The sequence below is a fragment of the Nycticebus coucang genome, chromosome 15 (genome assembly GCF_027406575.1).
Source record: "Nycticebus coucang isolate mNycCou1 chromosome 15, mNycCou1.pri, whole genome shotgun sequence".
Taxonomy (NCBI): Eukaryota; Metazoa; Chordata; class Mammalia; order Primates; family Lorisidae; genus Nycticebus; species Nycticebus coucang.
Window position 1 is genome coordinate 73,890,614 of NC_069794.1, and position 19,408 is coordinate 73,910,021.

A 19,408-nucleotide genomic window follows, 5' to 3' on the forward strand; every position below is an offset into this window, starting at 1 on the left:
AGGACAGTTTTAGTTATTGAAAGATAAATATGGAAACAGAAACAACAACCCCATTTCATGGTGGGGTTGCGTGAAGTCAGGGTAGGACACTGGGCCAGTCTGTGGTGATCAAGCAAAATGTTCATGTTTAACATATTCCTTCTGAAAACTAACCTTTTTATTAACTAGTTATGGCCAAGAAGAAAAGTTTTCTACAGTAGAACCTCTATAAATTGATCATCCAAAGGACTGTAACAAGCTGGTCAACATACAGAGGTGGTCAATTTAAGGAACTAGGCCTACTGTATTGATGTATACATGTGGTACATGTCTGGTCTGTGGAAATTAGGTCAATTTGAGGAGATGGTCAATGTTGGGAGGTGTCAAGTTTGGAGGTTCTACCATATTTATTTTGAAGTTTGGGGTTGAAAACCCCATATTTTTCCCTCAAGTTCCTTCCAATTCTGGTTAGGTCCTCAGAATTTTCTTCAAAGAAAATTTACCAAATCTTTAGTGACAAATTTTGTGTTAGGATTACCCCCAGCTTTCAAATCACCCTCAGCAGCTATAAAGACCCACAGATAAATCATCCCCCATCCTGAAGCTGGACTCAACAATTCAGAAAATTTTCTTCAACTTCCCACTAAAGATTCATTTGTTACAAGAAATAATTTTAACTTTTTTTGAGGGCTCAGAATAGACAGGTAAGGAATCCTATTTGAAGCTAAAATTTAGTGTAGTCGACTTGTAGCCAGCCTATAGTTTTCTTTTTTTTTTAATTTAATTTAATTTTTTTTTATTAAATCATAACTGTATACATTGATATGATCATGGGGCATCATACACTCGCTTCATAGACCATTTGACACATTTTGACAGCCTATAGTTTTCAATGCAAGGTGCTGGCCCCTTCTGGATGTCCCTAAGAAAAGCCATAGCAGAGGCCAGGCAGGAGGAGTTGGGGGCAGGGCTCTGTCTTCCCCAACACAGATGAATTCTGCTGAAGTCTGCTGTCCTCCGTGTCAAGCCCTGATATTTAATTTATGTTAAGTTAAACGTAATGATCACTTCAGCAAATGCAAGGTCAGACTCTTATTGAATGGTTTTGTTTTGTTTTGTATTTTAGTCTGAGGTCAGAATCTCATCAGATATAATACTTTAGCTTTTTTTCTTTATGGATCTGTGCCCAGAAGGATCTAGCACAGTTTAAAACATTAACTGACAAGTAAAACCAAAACAACAGATGAAGTGACCTTGGAAAAGTCATCTCACTTCTCAATATGATTTTGTTTCTATGGAGGAAGGTGTGAGCATTTGGTGGGCGACATGTGTGCACTAAGTGTCCCCCAGGGTTCCTCGAATCTTTCACGTGCCACCATTAAGAATTCTAGGTAGGCTGCGGGGGTCAGGAGCTGGAGATCTCGAACTCGCAGCCCACTCATTAGACATGGAAATAACAGTTCATGGAAATAACAGTTCCACTTTCCCGCCACTAAAAAGCCCCCTGTCCTGAGTGACCTTGCAGGTCCTTCCCGGCCTTCCCGCCCGCCCCTCCTCCCACTGGGCTCCCTCTGCGGGGCCGGTCCCCCGCCCCCAACGCCGCAGCCCGGGCCAGAGGGGCCCGCCGCGGTGGCGTTCGCCGGCGCTGCTGCATTGGCCGCTGCAGCACGGACCGCGCAGCTTCGGGCGCGGCCCCGCACAGGCGCCCACGGTCCCGGCCAGCTAGCAGCCCGGCGAGGCGCCGGCCCACCCATGGCCCTCGGGCCACGGCCCCTGCGCCCAGCCCTGCGCGCCACCTCCGCTGCCCGCCTGGGGCCGCCGAGCTCCCGACACCGGCGAGATGCTGAACGGCGCAGGCCTGGACAGGGCTCTTAAGATGTCCCTGCCGCGAAGGTCGAGGATCGCTTCGTCCGCTGGTGAGCTGGATGGGCAAGGAGGGAGGGTGGGCCGGGGGCGGGGGCGGCGCGGGGCGCGCCGGGCGTTAGGTGACACTGCCCCGCCCTGCACCCTGCTCCCGGCTGCCCCCGGCTTCGGGGCCACAGGATCCGCCTGCACCGGGGAGGGGGTGGGGCTGAAGCCGGGCACCGCAGCACGTGCCAGGCGGAAAGGCCCGGTGCCCGGCGAGGGGTACAGCGGTGTCGGAGACCCCAGGTCATCCCTGTACAGAGGGAGTGGGTGTGTGCGCAGGCCGCGCTCATGCCCGTGCGCCCACCGGGTATGACTCTGATGTATGTGACCCGAAAGGCAGTCCCCGCCGGGGTGGGCGCGGCTTGGAGGTGCAGAGGAAGTCTTGCCTCCCCTGCTGGCGGCTGGCAGGGGCTGGGGGCTGGGGGTCACCTCCTTGTAGGGAATCGGCCAGCTGCGGAACTCAAAGGCAGCCAGAGGGTCGCTCTAGGGTTCCTCACCACCTGGGGTCTGGGTTCTCTCGTGCTCACGGCAGCGCTAGGCTCACCACCTCCAGGTTGGGAAGCTCTACGCGGGCACGCGCACGCACACATCCTGCGTGCTGTCCTTTGGGCCTTGGAACTCGAATTCTTGTAAATCCTAACAAATACACCATTTCCTACCAGTCACACTGTTAGAAGTTTGTGTTGTGTTATATAACTTATTTAGAAGCCATGATGTGGTTGAGTAGGGTGTCAACGTGGTTGTGGCACACGGCAAGTGAGATAATGCAAAATTGAAAGAGGAACGTCAAAAATGGTATGGTTTCTTGCCGTTTGAGGACTCCTGGCAAGTTTGTAGGTGGCTCTAGCATGAGGAACATACGGGTGGGCAGCTTGGAGCTGGAGTCTCTTGTCATCTTCATGCTTTTGTGTTTGTTTTGAGAAAATAGGCATATAAAAATAAGTAGGTGGGTAATGCTAGAGGAAAACAAGCTTATCAGCTAATTTAGACCCATGTTTGTTAAACTTGAGTAATGTCAGGGCACCTTCACACTCATTTTGAGGAAAATCCTGGCCTGAAAGGATGGTCGGTCACAGAGTCAGGACTAGATGGCAGAACTAGAGCTGAGGCAGGGTGGCCGGCTCTGAGGCACCACGTAATCCCAGGTAGAAGCAGGGCCGCAGAGGTGGGGGGATCCTCTATACCTTTGGGTAGACCCAAGGGCAGTTGCTTATGATGTGGGGGGGCTTCAGTCGGAGGAGCATCAAAGATGGCCTCAAGGTTTTTGATCTGAGACCCTGGAAGAATGTTACTGAGATAGGGAAGACGGCCCAGGAACAGGGTTATCTTTTGTGTGGAGGAGCAGAGTCAGGAATTTGGTCCAGTTGCCAGCTAAAGAACCAAGTGGAGATACTTGGGAAGCTAGATTTATGAACCTGGAACCCTGGGGAGTATTCAAGGTCAGAGGGAAGTTCAAGCCAAAAGGACTGGCTCTGTGGGTATGTGCGCTGAAGTTGCTCAGGGCCTGGCTCTTTGAAGATGTCTCACTTACTTTAATGTTCTGCCTTTGCTGTCTTGGAAATGTTAATTTCTGAGCAAGGAGCCTATATTTTTCTCTGCATTAGGTTTTAAAAATTATGTAACCAGTCCTGGCTGTCAGTGTGTATAGAAGGGGTCCAGAAAAGAGGTGTTTTTAGATGGAGTCCTGGGTTTTCTAACTTTTTGAGATCAGGGAAATTAGGAGTAACAGAAAAGGCCTGAGAGAATGGCTGGGCAGGTCGCTGCAAAGCTGGAGAGGGGTGCTTGGAAGCTAAGTGGGCAGATTTCAGGAAGGGGGAGGGAATGTGTAGTGGTACCAAATGCTGCTGAGAGCTGAACTGCCTCATCTTTTCTCTGCCTCACCATTTGATTTAGCAACATGGAGATTATAAGTGATCTTGAATAGACCTGTTACCAGATCATTGTGGGGAAGAATGTCTGATAGTATGGGGCAAGAGAGATGAAGAGGACAGAGATTGGAAACAGCAAGTCTAGAAAATGCTTTGGGGTGAATTTTGCAGGAAGGGAAACAATGACAAACAAATGGAATGGAAGCTGGAGGAGGGTATGAGTTCAAGAGAGGTACTTTTGAAAAAGAAAAAGAAAAAAAAAGAGAAAAAGAGAGGTACCTTTGTTTAGAGGTGGGCCTCAGTCACACGGTTGAGGGCATGGACATCAAAGCAAAGAGTTTTTTAGGGAGAAGGGAGGGGCACTGATGTGACAGCAGTGAGGGGAGCAGGATTGTCAGAGCACAGCAATTAAGGCAAGAAGGTTCAGGAGCAGCGGAGGAGGTGAGGTGTGAGGTATCTTGATGATAGGCTGCAAATTCCAGGAGAAGGAGTGGCAGGTTTTATGAGCCAGGGGTGTGTGAAGAGTGGTCCAACCTTTTTCTCTCTGCCACACATCGGAAGAAGAGTTGTCATGGGACATGCTTTAAGTACACAAACATTAATGAAAGCTGATTAGCAAAAAGAAAAAAAGTCTTGCATACTTTTCATCATATTCGACACCACAGAGAAGCAAAAACCATTGTCACCAAATCTGCATGTGGCCCCTGGTTTAGAGTATTTCCACAGTGTATGCGGAACAGAGAGGACCTGTGTTGTTTGAGCTCCCAGGGATGACTCATAGGAACTGAGATAAAGGGCCTGACAATTGTCCACTCCTATAAAAGTACTAAGCAAAGATGTGATGTTCAGTGAACTCTGCTACTTCTCAATATTTACAAACTTGTATGAAAACATAAAAGATCACAGTCTTCTTCAAGATTATGTGCTGAGCTGCCCTCTAAAATAATTCTGAGACTGTTATTTCTTGCCTGAGACATCTTTGACTCTATTTTCATTTGAACGTTTGGTTGTACTTTTATGAATTTTACCTTTGCCCAGAGATCTACTTTGTGCCAATGTGCCTCAGACATTTACCAAATTATGGGAAACCAAAGACTCATAAGGGGTGGTCCTCCTGCCCTTAGGGAGCTTATAATTTGCTCAGGGTGGATCCTTTTAGTCTAGTAGGAGAGGACAGTTAGTGATTTCACACATAATATGTATATATCAAGTCCTGACTTGTGCCAGGCACTGCTTTGGGTGCCAGAGACAGAGTGGTGAGCAGAGCAGTTGTGTTCTTAAGGAGCTTATGGATTAGGGGTTGCTTACAGCACACATGGTAATGCTCTCAGCCCTCTTTCCCAGGCCCGAGTTCACACTCATAAGACAACGCACACAGATAAGTAGGGAAGTTAGGTGGGTATGCAGAGGTGGGGGTAGTGGGGACAGAAGGGAAGGGGAGTTGTTTTCTGTGGACTGTGGCATCTGTGCTATCTAGGGCAGAAGCTCCCTTCCTATCTTATTGAATTTCTGGATTTGGCTAAAGGAAAGATTAGCATTAAAGAACACGCAGGCAGTAAGTGCATGGACCAGGAGGACAACAAATCTTCTAGAAACTATTCCTGGAGTCCTCCTCTAAATCTCAAAAACAACCCATTCTGTCCTCTCCTTTTCATCAAAGACTTTTTTTTTTTTTTTTGGCATTTGTTTTGTTTTCTATTTTTTAGAGGCAGATGTCTCTCTGTGTTGCTCAAGCAATCCTCTCACCTCAGCCTTCCGAGCTGGGATTATAGGCACTTATCACTGTACCTAGTGGCTTTTTTTTGTTTTTAAATGGGTTCCTTCATGTACCTGGTTTTCCTCTAACAACCTGATCCAAGTTTTAAGGAGGAGAATTAGGGCAGCCGAAAATGCAATGAACTCTAATGTTAGAATGTAAGAGCTGAAAGAGCTCAGAGTTGTTTTAATCCTTTCATTTCACAGAGGAGGAAACAAACAAAAAACCCCCTCCCCCATAATTCAGAGAAATTCTTTGCAGCAGGAACGGGTAATTCCCAAGTCCAGTGAGCTTCCTGCCATCTCCAGACCACCTTGTTGAGTATCAGAATGAATAAATTTATTCATTCTGTGTTGTTTTCTCTTCCTTGATAGGTAATAAAGAAAAATGTGAATCTACTTTCTCCTGCTTCCATTTTCCATACTATCCTGTGACTCAATAAATATAGACCTGATGAGCTTTGTCATGGGTAACGTTTGGACTTGGTCTAATGATTATATTTGGAAGTTTTTTTAAGGGCAGTTTAATCAGGGTTAAAACACCAGAATTAGGGTTAGAGAGAATTGGATTCAGACTTTGACACCATCATTTCTACCAATATGACATTCAAAGGGCTCTTTTGCTCCTATTACAGATGAGGATAAAAATATAGAGCTTTCCCTTCATGAGGTGATTGGAGAGTTTTGTGAGTAGTCTGCATAAAAGTATGTGCATTAATTATTTGGTTCATGATCAAATTTGTATTTACAGTATATCAGATCTTTCTCATGCCCAGATCATTCCAGGTAAATTCCTCTTCTTAGAGATTTATCTTACCTAATAGCAGAATTGGCAAAACTTTCCATTATTCTCCCTTTCTTCTCTAACGATAAAGGCTTACCTAGAAGAAGACCATATAGAGTCATTGGCGGGAGAATTTAAGTGTTCTTTTTGCATCATTATCCTGGTGTAGATGATTACAGGAGGAAGTACTTCTTCCCTAGGCCTCTGGTTTTTGACATGGTGTTCATCCTTCCGTGTTTCTGGAGCTTACCACCCCCTGTCGCTAAGGCCATTTTGTACCCCACAGGTGGCCAATACGCACCTACATCTGTGGCTTCAGTTGTTTATTAATTGATCTTATTTTCACAAGGGAGGCTTTATGACAAAGGTGCCAGTTAGACAAATGGATTAAAGTTAAATTATTCTCTAAAAAGTTTTTAAACATTGATGAGAGGATGTGTGTACAGCACCACTAAAGACAGATCCCTCCACAGATCTTTACATTTACTAAATATAAACCTCTAGTCAATACCATGCTGGATATAAGATGTTATTTGCATCCATTTAGGCCAGTAAAAGTGCTCAGAGCAAAGGTTAACAATCATTAAGGAAGGCAAAAATAAAAGTGATCTCATGGCCATGGCCTGGGAGTTTCTCCCCATTGTGAGCAAGGGCACATGCAGAAACAGGACCTACTCCAGCCCTGGTGGGAATAGCTGTGCTGCTAACCAGTCATGTCCTATGACTGCCCAGGTCTGCCCATGCAGGTATGTCCACAGAGCATACGGATGATGTGCTCACTCTCTAGCCATGACCAGGGAGGGCTCACCCTTAGATACCAGTAGGCATTGTTTATGTACACAGGTCTCTGTCTCTTGACAGTTCATTTCCTCTCTCCCTCCCTGCCTCTATGTAAGTCTCATAATCTGTCACCCTATTTCCTCCAAAGATGTGATCTAATCTTCATTAATTTTGATTCAGACAGAGGTTTTGCATTTGGAAGTGAGTTTCTATTTTTGGGTAATCTTGCACCAAATCATCATCAGATGTGCATTTCACACATTTCAGGCTGGCATTTAGGTGCTCCTTTTCTCTTTTCTAGCTCTAGAGACACCATGTTATCCACTCGCAGCACCAAGAATCCCTGGATTACTGTAAATATTTTAAGCACATTACTGAGCCTGATTATATGGGACACTAGGGTAAGCAAATGACTCTAGACAGTGAGCATTTCTCTATTCTGACATTTGGATTCTCATTCCAGACACTAAGTTCAAAGACATTGACTTTTTTACAGTCATGCCACCTTAACGCCATGGAGCAGTTCATTTCTGTTGGGAGGGAGAAGGCCGGCCCGCCGACAACATAGCCAGTCAGTGCTCCAAGGGATCAGCACTCTTAACAGCTATTTTTGGCTACGTAATGAGGATCCTTATTTAAGGCTCTTTGCGATTTTCTTTTTGTTTTCTTTATTCTAATGTATTGAGGAAACAACTTTGATTTTAAAACTACAGAATTCTTGTTTCTAACCCTCCAAAGCAGTAATTACTGTGTACATAGCAAACAAACTAAGCAATTTCTGTCCTCTGGTGAGTTTCAGCAGAGCACATTCTGCTAAGAGTGTGCTATTTCTATTGTATCCCCTGAACCCAAGGGCCACTTCCTCAAATTACTCTGCTATCCTGGAGACAATAATAGCAATGGACTTTCTGGGTCCTGTCTAAGTTCATTTTCACACTGCCCATTCCTGATGCTTGGAAATATATTTATTCAACTCTATTTAACTCTTCCATAGTCTGATTTTCTGATGTTAGGGTTTAGGTAAATTTTTCTAGAGAGAAGACACTATTATGAAAAGGTAACTGAGATAGGTTCTCAGCTAGGAATAAACAGGGCTGGATGTAAACGAGAGGTAAGTGAGGATTATAAATGAAGCCCCCTGTTGTAATCCTCCCGGAGAGAAATAATGAGGCCTGAGCCAGGGCCACTCAGGGAAGAGAGAGGACTATTATGGGAAATAGCTGGGATGGAATCACCCAGCCCTGGAGGTGGATGCTGAGCAGATGAGAGCTAGAGAAGAGCTTGTCCTGATCATTGGCAAGTAGAAACGTATTTGTACCTTGCTTGTCTACTATTTGTCCTTCAGAGATCCCAGGGTACTTTGTACAGAGTAGGAAATCCTTTATTTAATTTTCATTTCATCTGACCTTAAGAGGATCAAAGTTGAAGATAACTTTAGACTATGCCACCCAGTAGGGTGGTCACATGCCACATGTGGCTTGAGAAATGAGTCAGAATTGAGCTGTGCTGCATTTGTAAAATACTGGATTTCCAAGGTGTAGTATGAAAAAGGAATGTAAAACAGATTCATCAATAATGTTTTATGTTTAGTACATAATAATATTTTGGATGTGTCACTTAAATAAAATATATTATTAATATTATTTTATTTTTTTCTTTTCACTTTTTTTTTAGTGTAGCTGCTAGAAAGTTTAAAATCACATATGTGGCTTGCAGTATATTTCAGTTGGAGAACACTGTTCTGGATCATCTAGTGGTCCAAACATTTTCAACTGATGAGTCATGGAATTTCAGACTTTCAGAAATAAAATGATCTGACAACCAACACCCCCATTGCTGGATGGGAAAACCAACTCCATGGAAGTTCGAAGGTCTTGTCTGATGTTGCTAAAGATAGTTCTGAAGTGGAAAGAGCTAGCGCTCCTGTCTTTAGGCTCTTTCAGTATTCTTTTCAGGATTATTTTGTCTTTGTCTTACCTTGAGTGAAAATCTCTGTTGGGCATGAGAGTATCAACCTTTAAATTAATTTTGAAAAAATGAACTGGGTCATGGTACTGTGAAATTCTATTGTATTTCTTTGAACCTAATCTGTAATAAAAAATCTAGTTGCTTAGGTCTTTAACAGTTATCTATATCGCTGGACACAATTTATGGAGGGAATCTTCAAATATCATGAACTCAAAATTTGTGATTAAAAATTTGACTGCAGGCTGGGTGAGGTGGCTCATGCCTATAATCCCAGCACTCTGGGAGACCGAGTGTGGTGGATTGCTTGAGCTCAGGAGTGTGAGATCATTGTGAGCAAGATAGAGATCCTGTCTCTAAAAATAGCTGGGTGTTGTGGTGGGTGTCTGTAGTCCCACCTATTTGGGAGGCTAAGGCAAGAGAATTGCTTGAGCCCAAGAGTTTGAATTTGCTGTGAACTATGACTCCACAGCACTCTACCGTAGGGCGGTAAAATGAGACTCTGTCTCAAAAAAAAAAAAAAAAGAAACAACAACCCTCCCCCACCCCAATAACAACAACGAGAACAAACCTGACTGCATGTTACATAGTCTAGGCAGAACACTGGCAAATCTTCACAGCCACATGACCTCCTTTTAAGACCAGTGGGTACCTCAGCATCAATTTTTGCTTCTCAGAGACCAGGGTTGAGTGTTTTGTTTTTTTAACCAATACATTTAAAAATGTTTTTCTCTGCAGTGCATTACTGTCTCAAACAATTGTGTTGTAAAAATGTAGGAGGGAAGTAAATATAAGAGTCAAAAATCTCAGTGGATGGTTTGTGGCACTGAGTCTTGCTGAGAAGATGAAGGTGAGTTTTTTTTTTTTTTTGGCTGGGGCTGGGTTTGAACCCGCCACCTCTGGCATATGGGACCGGCGCGCTACTCCTTGAGCCACAGGCGCTGCCCGGAGGTGAGTTTTATTACCAGGGGATGATGCTAGATTTTTAAAAAATTGTTCAGGGCTTTGGGTTTTTAGGAATCTTTTTTAAACTGCATTGATGAATTTATGGGCTGTGATAATAAATACAGTGCTGGTAACCAAGATGATGGCTGTGTGATTATTAGTAGTCTGATACCTTGTATCAGTGGTATGAGGTTACACCCATTGCATTTATAGTCTGGGAATCCCTATAATGAAGAGCTGTATTGTCTATAGGCTGTGTATTTTTCAGTGGAGATATCAGTTTTGTGAGTGTAAGTATGACTGGAGATCCTCAGAGCAGAAAAGCCATTCCATAGTCTTGAGTCCCACATCCAGGCTCTTTTCTGCAGGGCGATATGTTATCGAGTTACACCAGGGCAATGCTGGCAGCTTGCTGAGGCAGGGGAGCATAGTGGGTGTGATGATGCCTATGTTTTTGATTTTTTTTTTTTGAGACAGAGTCTCACTTTGATGGCACCCCCCCGCCCCCACCATAGAGTGCCATGGTGTCATAGCTCACAGCAACCTCAAGCAAACACTTGGGCTCAAGAAATCCTCTTGCCTCAGCCTCCCAAGTAGCTGGGACTACAGATGCCCGCCAAAACACCTAGCTATTTTTTTAAGAGACAGCGGTCTCGCTCAGGCTCAGGCTGGTCTCAGAACTCCTGAGCTCAGGCGATCCACCCAACTCAGCCTCCCAAGTGCTAGGATTACAGGCATGAGCCACTGTGCCCGGCCTAATGTGTCTATGTTAACACTGAGAATTCAGTACCACCGTGTCCCACCGTGATGAGCACCATTGTGCCACACTGTGATGAATGTATAATGGCATGTATCCCCCATAATTGTAGCATCACGCAGAATGGTCTCACTGTCCTAAAATCCTCTGTGCTCCACCTGTGCATCCCTTCTTTCCTCCCAACCCCTGGAATCCACAGTTCTTTTTGCTGTGTCCATAGTTTTCCCTTTCCAGAATGTCACAGAGTCATAGAGTATGTAGCCTGCGCAGATTGGCATCTTTTACTTAGCAACATGAATTTAAGTTTCCTTTATGTCTTTTCATGACTTATCTCTGAATATTGTTCCATTGTCTGGATGTGCCTCAGTTTACTTATCAATTCACCTATTGAAAAGTAGTTTAGGTGCTTCCAGTTTGGGGAATTATGACTAAAGCTGCTGTAAAGCCTTCTGTGCAGGTTTTTGTGTGGACATAAACTTTCTTTTGGGTAATGCAAGAAATGCGATTGCTGGGTCATATGTAAGAACAGTTGTATAAGAAACTTCGCAACTGTCCTCCAAAGGGGCTATACTGTTTTGTGTTTCCACTAGCAGTGACTGAGAGTTCCTTTGGCTCCACATCCTACAAGCATTTGGTGTTGTCAGATAACAGTTCCACTTTGGGATGTTAGCCATTTAAAAGAAGTGTAGTGATATCTCATTGTTATTTTAATTTGTAATTCCTTAATAGCAAATGATGCTGAGCATCTTTTCATGCTTCATTGCCATTTGTTTATCTTCTGTGGTGAAGCATCTGTTCAGATAATTTGCCCGTTTTTTAATTGAGTTGTTTTCTTGTTGTTGAATTCGAAGAGTTCTTTGTATATTTGGGATACAAGTCCTTTATCAGAGATGTGTTTCCTGTTTTTTTCTCCCAGTCCGTAGTTTGTTTTTCATTCTCTTAAATGGGTCTTTTGCAGAACAGAAGTTTTTAATTTTAGCAAGATCCAATTTATCAATATTTTGTTTCATTGATTATGCTTTTGGTGTTTCAAGTTTTCTTTGATAATATTTTTCCTTAGCTTTTTGAAACTCATACATGTACATTTATTCTTCTAGCATTTACTTTTAATTGTGAATATACATATTTTTGTCCTAACACTAGCTAGATTTATTAACAATTACCATATATATCCTTTTCCTCTCCATAGTGACCCCCCCCACACACAAAAGAAGACAAAAACCATGGCACAGTTTTACTCCCTGCCCCCGCCCCCCCAACTTGCTACCTTGTCAATGTCACCTTACCTGGTTCCAGAGCATAATTTTTCCCCCAGTTAACAGTGTTTATGAATTTCTTGGGTCATCGGTGCTGCCTTGTGTTTTATTCCTCTGTTGGAGTGGATCCCTGGCCACTATCTGTGAGTAGTAAAGTCCCACTTTTTGGGACTATCTGTGAGTAGTAAAGTGTCTGATTCTTTGTGTCTGTACAAATGCTTTCCCATCATCTTCACAATTAGGGGAAGGTTTTGTGGAATATGAAATTCTAAATTCAAAGTCTTTTCTTCCTCCCTTTAAAGATACTGCTTCATTATCTTCCTGTAGCCAGATTTTCTGATAAGCATCAATGTCCACCTGTTTCTTGCACCTTTGCAATTAATTTTTGTTTTGATTAGTTTTTAATGAGTTAGTTTTATATCCTTGATGTTATAACATTTTGATATAATGATCTAAGTATTTTCTTTTCCTCATTAGTTATTTGCTCAGCACTGGAAAGACCTTATAATTTGAGAACTGTGTCTTTCCTTCTCTTTGGGGGAGGAATTCTCACATCTCCAGGTGTGGCCTCTAGTGTGCAGCCTGTCACTCCTCTAGCTTCAGCTCTGGAGTTGCTTCTGTCTCTGCCTGCAGCCTTCTTAATTTTCTTTTTAACTCTTCTCCCTTTTGGAAGAATTACTCTTCAGCTTTGGTTTGTTTATTTTTTTTCTCTTCACTTTTTAGTATCTATCAAGTTTTTATATCAACAATTATATTTTTATTGGAAAGACCTCTAATTGATTCTTTTTTTCATAACAATCTAGTATTGCTCTGTATACTGAATACTCACTTCCTGGATGATCAGAATTATACTTATTTAAAAGTCTTTTTCTTTGATTTGCGTTTCTCTGGTGATTAGGGGCGATGAGCCTTTTTTTTTTTTTTGTAGAGACAGAGTCTCACTTTATGGCCCTCAGTAGAGTGCTATGGCCTCACACAGCTCACAGCAACCTCCAGCTCCTGGGCTTAAGCGATGCTCCTGCCTCAGCCTCCCGAGTAGCTGGGACTACAAGCGCCCGCCACAACACCCGGCTATTTTTTTGTTACAGTTTGGCCAGGGCTGGGTTTGAACCCACCACCTCCGGCATATGGGACTGGCGCCCTACTCACTGAGCCACAGGCACCGCCCGATGAGCCTTTTTTCATATGTGTGTTGGCCATTCTTCTGTCTTCAGAGAAGTTTCTGTTCATGTCTCCTGCCCACTTATAAATGGAGATTGTTTGTTCTTTTCCTGTTGATGAATTTGTGTTCTCTAATTTGCCAGATTTGCACTATGCAAATATCTTCTCCCATTCTGAAAGTTATCCATTTGCTTTAGTTGTTGTAACCTTAGCTGTGGAGAAGCTTTTTAGCTTGATTGTGTCCCATTTCTTTATTTTTGATGTTGCTACAATTGCCAAGGGAACCTTTTTCATAAAATATTTTCCAAGGTCGATATTGTCAAGAGTTTTTCCCACACTTTCTTCTGGAATTTTTATTGTTTCATGTCTTAAATTAAATCTTTTATCCACTAAGAGTCAATTTTTGTCAGTGGTGAGAGGGGTGGGTCCAGTTTCAGTCTTCTACGTGTGGCTAACCAGTACTCCCAGCACCATTTATTGAATAGGGATTCTTTTCCCCAATTTATATTTTTATGTACATGGAATACTATTCAGCCATAAAAACAGATGGAGACTTTACATCTTTTGTATTAATCTGGATGGAGTTGAAGAACATTGTTCTTAGTAAAGTATCACAAGAATGGAAAAGCAAGTATCCAGTGTATGCAATACTAATATGAAACCAATAGATAAACAACTATATGCCCACACAAGGGAAAAATACAATTAAATCCAAGGGAAGGAGGAAGGAGGGGGAATGGAGTGGAGGAAGGGGTATTGGTATACTCTCACCTAATGTACACAGTGTAAGGATATACAGCACATCCTCTGGGTAAAGGGCTCAACTACAACTTGAACTTTACCTACTAAACACAAACAACATAACCTAATCATTCGTACCTTCACATTAATCTGAAATTAAAAATAAACAAATAAAAGCCTTTTTCTGTTTGCTTTATTATTTGAGTGTGAATTCTGTTTTGCCTCCTCCTTTTGATGGTGTTCATTCACCTTAAGGGCTTCGTGATTCCAGAACTCCTTCTCCTTCACTCCCTCCTTCCCCACTCCACAGTCCCAGGAGAGGGCAAAGCAAAGCTCCCAGGGCCTGTGCACACTGTTTGCAGTGAGTGCAGGGATAGGTGGGGCAAGCTACCAGGGGAGCTACAGCTATGGCTGGTCCTTCCAGGAACATGTGAACAGAGAGTAAGCTGTCTCCAAAGGGAAACTTTGTCTTTCAATTTCCAGAGGGCAGGGTTTCTGTGCTTTACCCCCTCACCTGCTGTTGTTAGGGGCCGTAGTAGCAATGCTAGGAGTTTTTATTGCTCTTTCTTTTCTTTTGCAGAAATCCATCCATGCATTGGTTGAGGAGGAGGCACCCAACCTGGCTATGCTGTAGTTTAGGCTGAATACAGGCCTTTCATTAGGCAAGAATATAGCCCAGATGACTCCAGTCAGACCTGCTTTTGACTTTTGACCCTGACATTTGCTACCTCAGTATCCCTGGGGAATTTACCAGTTCCCTCAGCCTCACTTTTTTCATCTATAAAGTGAAGGCATTAATCCTTCTGACACTGAATTATTATTATTATTATTATTTTTTTTTGGTTATTGGCCGGGGCTGGGTTTGAACCTGCCACCTCTGGCAAATGGGACTGGCGCCCTACTCCTTGAGCCTCAGGCGCCACCCCTGACACTGAATTATTAAGAGAAAGGCTTAAGCAAGAGAACATACATAAAGTACTTAACACTATTCGAAACTTAAGATGTTCTTTAGTCTTATAAAATTAATACTTAGGACAATGACTATTAAAATGATATTGTAATTATTTCCAGAAAATAATGTACTAGGGATGTAGAGAGCTGAACCTACTACATTTTATTTTGTCTATAACTAGATTGCTAACTTCTCTTCGTATAATTTGAATTTGATATGGATACAATATCTTTGGAAAGTCTAATAATCACTATAGTGAGTTTAATTTTTAAGGAGCATTCCAAAAGTCTGCTCACACCAGTGAATGCATGGGAGAATTTGCCTTTTCTTGAGAAATAAAATTAGTTTTCTTTGCGATCATGGCATTTTGCTAAGCTTAGAGAAACTTAGTCCTTATGCAGAATCCTGCTAACCAACCTCCCTACCACCACCCTGGTCACCAAAAGGAACATTGAGGCCGCTGAGTTGGCGCCCAGGTACACTTAAATACTTCAGCACAGCTGCGCAAAGGCTTGTGGTGGCTCAAACATTAGTAGGGAGGGACATTTCTCCTCTTGGAATCCAAATGGTCAGTTCCTTTTCTCACTGATGATGAAAGCTATAATCATTACTTTTAACTCCAGATTCTGAAATAATTTAATGGTGTTTTTCCTCCACCTTGATTTCCCCATAGAACACACTTTCTAGGGACCTTCTACCTTCTCAGTGGATCCCGTAAATACAGGATTTATTCATTTCTCTCTGGACCATTATGAGGATAGTATTCCCTCTCCTTCAGCCTTGGAAATGAAGAGAACTGGCTCATTCTGTGCTTGGGACTAAGGCACTAAATAGCCTAAGAAAACATTGCGAGGAAGTTCTGCCTAGAAAGCGATGGAGACTTTCCAGCAGTGGTGAGCAGCTATGAGCCTCAATCTGCACACTTCAGCTGGAATTAAAATAGTGCAAAGGGATCTAAGCTGCAGGGTCTTAAGTGAACATGTTTTTTCCGCACCTGAAGGTTTTCTTTCTCCTTGCTTGTTTGTACACATTCATCTCTAGGCACTCAGGTCTCCTTTCGTAGGTCATTCTGAGGTACCTCCCAGGTTACTGTTAGAGCTAATTACTGTAGGTGCTGGATCGAGCCCTTGGCAGGGGTCTCCTAGTACAGCCCGTGTTTAATGGAGGGAGGTCAGCATCCAGTGCTGGGTGTACACTGCTTTCCTGCTGGGGACTTCACTGGTATCTAACAGATTGCTTCACCACTCTACCTCAATAAAAATGAGAGAACCATTGGTGCAACTGAAACATTAGTTACAGCTACAACTTTCTAAAAGTTGAATAATAATTTTGTAATTTTAAATGTTTTAGATAGTTGTTTAAACTTTAACACTTAAAATAGATGTTTTCTCGGTTGGTCAAGGCGGCTGATGCCTGTAATCCTATCATTCTAAGAGGTGGAGAAGGGCAGATTGTTTGAGATCAGCCCGAGCAAGAGTGAGATCCCATCTCTACTAAAAATAGAAAAATTAGTCAGTGTTGTGGTAAGGGCCTATAGTCCCAGCTACTCAGGAGGCTGAGGCAGGAGGATTGCTTGAACCCAGAAATTTGAGGTTGCTGTGAGCTAGGCCCATGCCAAGGCACTCTACCCAGGGTGACAGCGTGAGACTCACTCTCAAAAAAAAAAAAAAAAAAAGGAAAAAGAAAAGATAGGTGTTTTCCCCTCTAATCTGTAAATGTGCTTCTATACGTAAAATAAAACCTTTTCTCTTCACTAATGTTTTCAGATATTTTTGTGGTCAAGTTTTTTGGTGGAGGTATTATTATTGTGTTATCTTTCTTATTTAGTGTCAGAATTAAGAAAGGAAAGAAGGGGGGGAGGAAGGAAGGAGGGAAAGAAGGAAAGAGAAAGAAGGGGGAAGGAAGGAGGGAGGGAGGAAAGGAAGGAAGAAAGGAGAGCAGAGGAAGGAAGGGTCCTACCCCAGTGCAAAGTTGGAAACCTGTCTTCCAGGGGATGAGTCAAGGACACTGCAGTGTGTGTCTGCGGTTAGGAGAGCTGCTTTCAGTACTGGGCTGGATACAGGAGCAGTTACACGGCCAGCCCTGGGTAGAAGGGAAGCTGGTGTGAGGACAGGGGTGCATGCACAGGTATGCTTAAAGGAAATGATGTCTCCACCTGTTTGATGGAAAATAGATCCACCAGGAAGGCTCAGAGAAGTCTTATAGGAAACCAATTAAAGATCTTGGGCAAAGTTCTGTGATGTGAAAAAACTGCCGTTCTGCTTTATATGATCACAAGACAAGCTGCCTTCTCCTAAATACTAATCAAGATTAATTTCCTTTTAAAAGGATGTGATAAGGCAAACCATAACTTAGTTAAGATAAGAGCACTTAATGAAATTCTTGAAGTAGCCATTGTTTTATTTTCAGAAATGGAAATGAGAAATCCTATCATTTTATAGATAAGAAGAATCAAATAGAAATTGTTGAATTTTGTAATATTAAAGCAGAATGTGATGTTGTTGAGTCTGAGACATTGTCTTATTTTTTCCCCCTGAAATCGTAAATCTCTGGGCTTAATGAGGCAGGTAAGTGTCATCAAAGAAAATAAGATAATAGGTTGAGGAAGGAGGAGTGAGCATAGGTGCAGTCCGAGCGCATTCTGTGAGGTTTGCACAGCAGGATAGGATTTCCTGGGGAACTTCAGTCTCAGCAACTAGAGAGCTAACTGAAGGTGACGTATATGAATGATTGATTTAGATAACCTGAGAGACTTCAAGAAAAGTTGGGTTTGGTGATTAACAGAGAAATGTATTTGTGAGCCTGCTTATCATGTTCAATTTTGGATTGAAGACATACCCCAAATTTCTCTCCTTGCCTGGTTTTTACTCAAATCAACTAATATTCATTGAACCTCTCTTGTGTCCAAGGTGTCAAGCAAGTGACCTGATACATGGCAGTGGACAAAAGATGCACAATACCACATAGTTCCTGTGTCCCAGGGGTTTACCCTGTGGGTGGGAAAAGAATACCTGGACATGTGAAAAGGCAATAATAAAGAATATGTGATCTTCCAAGAAGGTAATAGAGAGGTGTTCACAGGCATGACTCCAGGAGTTACAAGAAGAATATATGAACACTTGAAGCAAGGAGTGGGCCTGGCAAACTATTGAGGGGATGATGTAAGTTAGGTTTTCATTTTTTGCTTTTAAAAAAAAATCAACCTTATTCACGTGTAATTTACACACAGTAAAATCTTCCCTTTCAAGGGGTAGAGTATGTACAGTGTACAGAGTCCAGGTGCAGAGTATCACTCAGTGACTTTTACAGACAGAAACAGCTGTGTATACTAAAGGCATGGACTATTTCTGTCATCCCCCAAATTCGTTCGTGTCCTTTTGTACTCAACTGCCTCTCCCTCTCCAGCTTCTGACAACCACTGACTTGATTTCTGTCCCTAGTTTTGCCTTTTCCAGAACGCCCCCCAAATGGAATCACGTGATATGCAGACTTTGTGCCTGGCTTCTCTCACTTCCCATACCGCTTTCGAGATTCATGTGTGTTGTAGCGTGTATCGGTGGTTTTGTTCCTGTGCATATTGAGTAGCATTCTACGATTGTATGGAATGGATGTACTGCAGTTTGTTGATTCCTTCCCCTGTTTAAGTTTCAAAGGCTCAGTAGATTTAAGTGGTAAAGGGAAGGGAATATGGGGCAATATGGGATTAAATGGTGACAGGTGGAATAAGATGAGTTGCTGATATGTGTCTTGCTTGTGAGCCAGAACTGCCAGTCAGTGATTTGAGCCTTTATCTGCAAATGTATTAGAATAGATAAATCCAGCTCAAGCCTTATCTCCTCTCTTGTACTCCAGCCTGCAGTAATTTATCCCTAGCCTGAATCTTATTCATCTGTCCCTTCCATTCTTCACCCATTTACTTGTCTGCCCATCCAGCTATTATTTACCCACCCATTCTTTCATCATCTATTCATTTTGTTTATTCATCATTTTGGCTTGTGTTGTAGGCCTCCAGTGGGTCAGGCACTTTATCCATAATGAGGTTAAACAGATTAAAAATCATAATCCCCATCCCAAAAGTTCTTAGGAGTGCTGTGGAGGAAAGAGCAAGGAAGCCAACAGCTAACAATGGTTACCATCTAGGGCTCCACATTGTTATTCTGCTTTCTGTGTAAGTCCTTGAGCCAGGAAGCTCACCTTGTCCTCTATTTCAGTAACTTGAATATTGGAAGAGTTCAACAAGTACAAAAACATAGCTTTAGCCGAAGCCCTGGAGATTAGTTGTTGTCTTTGGACAACAAAAGAAACTTACATGTCTGAGTGCTGAAGTTTTTGCCCTGGCCAGATGCCATGCAGAAGTCCATACTGAAGGATTGTTGGCTAGTGGGGACCAGTGAGCAGGCTGTCTTAAGTGGGTACTGCACTCAGGGAAAATCGCAGCATGCAACAATTACATTTTCCTCATGGACTCTTTGTGGTTGAGAAAATGGTTTGAGGCTGCCTGGCGGCTCATTCCTGTAATCCCAGCACTCTAGGGGGCTGAGGTGGAAAGGTTCCTTG

At 42.8% G+C, this 19,408-nt stretch overlaps 1 protein-coding gene across 3 annotated transcripts in view; it reads left to right on the forward strand.

Moving 5' to 3' along the window:
• The first annotated feature begins 1,616 nt into the window (after positions 1-1,616).
• ATP8A2 (ATPase phospholipid transporting 8A2) overlaps positions 1,617-19,408 on the forward strand; it is a 752,313-nt gene continuing 734,521 nt past the window's right edge. For all 3 annotated transcript variants that reach the window (XM_053563905.1, XM_053563906.1, XM_053563907.1), the window contains exon 1: positions 1,617-1,895. In XM_053563905.1, coding sequence (XP_053419880.1) covers positions 1,820-1,895 — 76 coding nt within the window. In that variant the 5' untranslated portion in view covers positions 1,617-1,819. The remainder of the gene's footprint in view (positions 1,896-19,408) is intronic.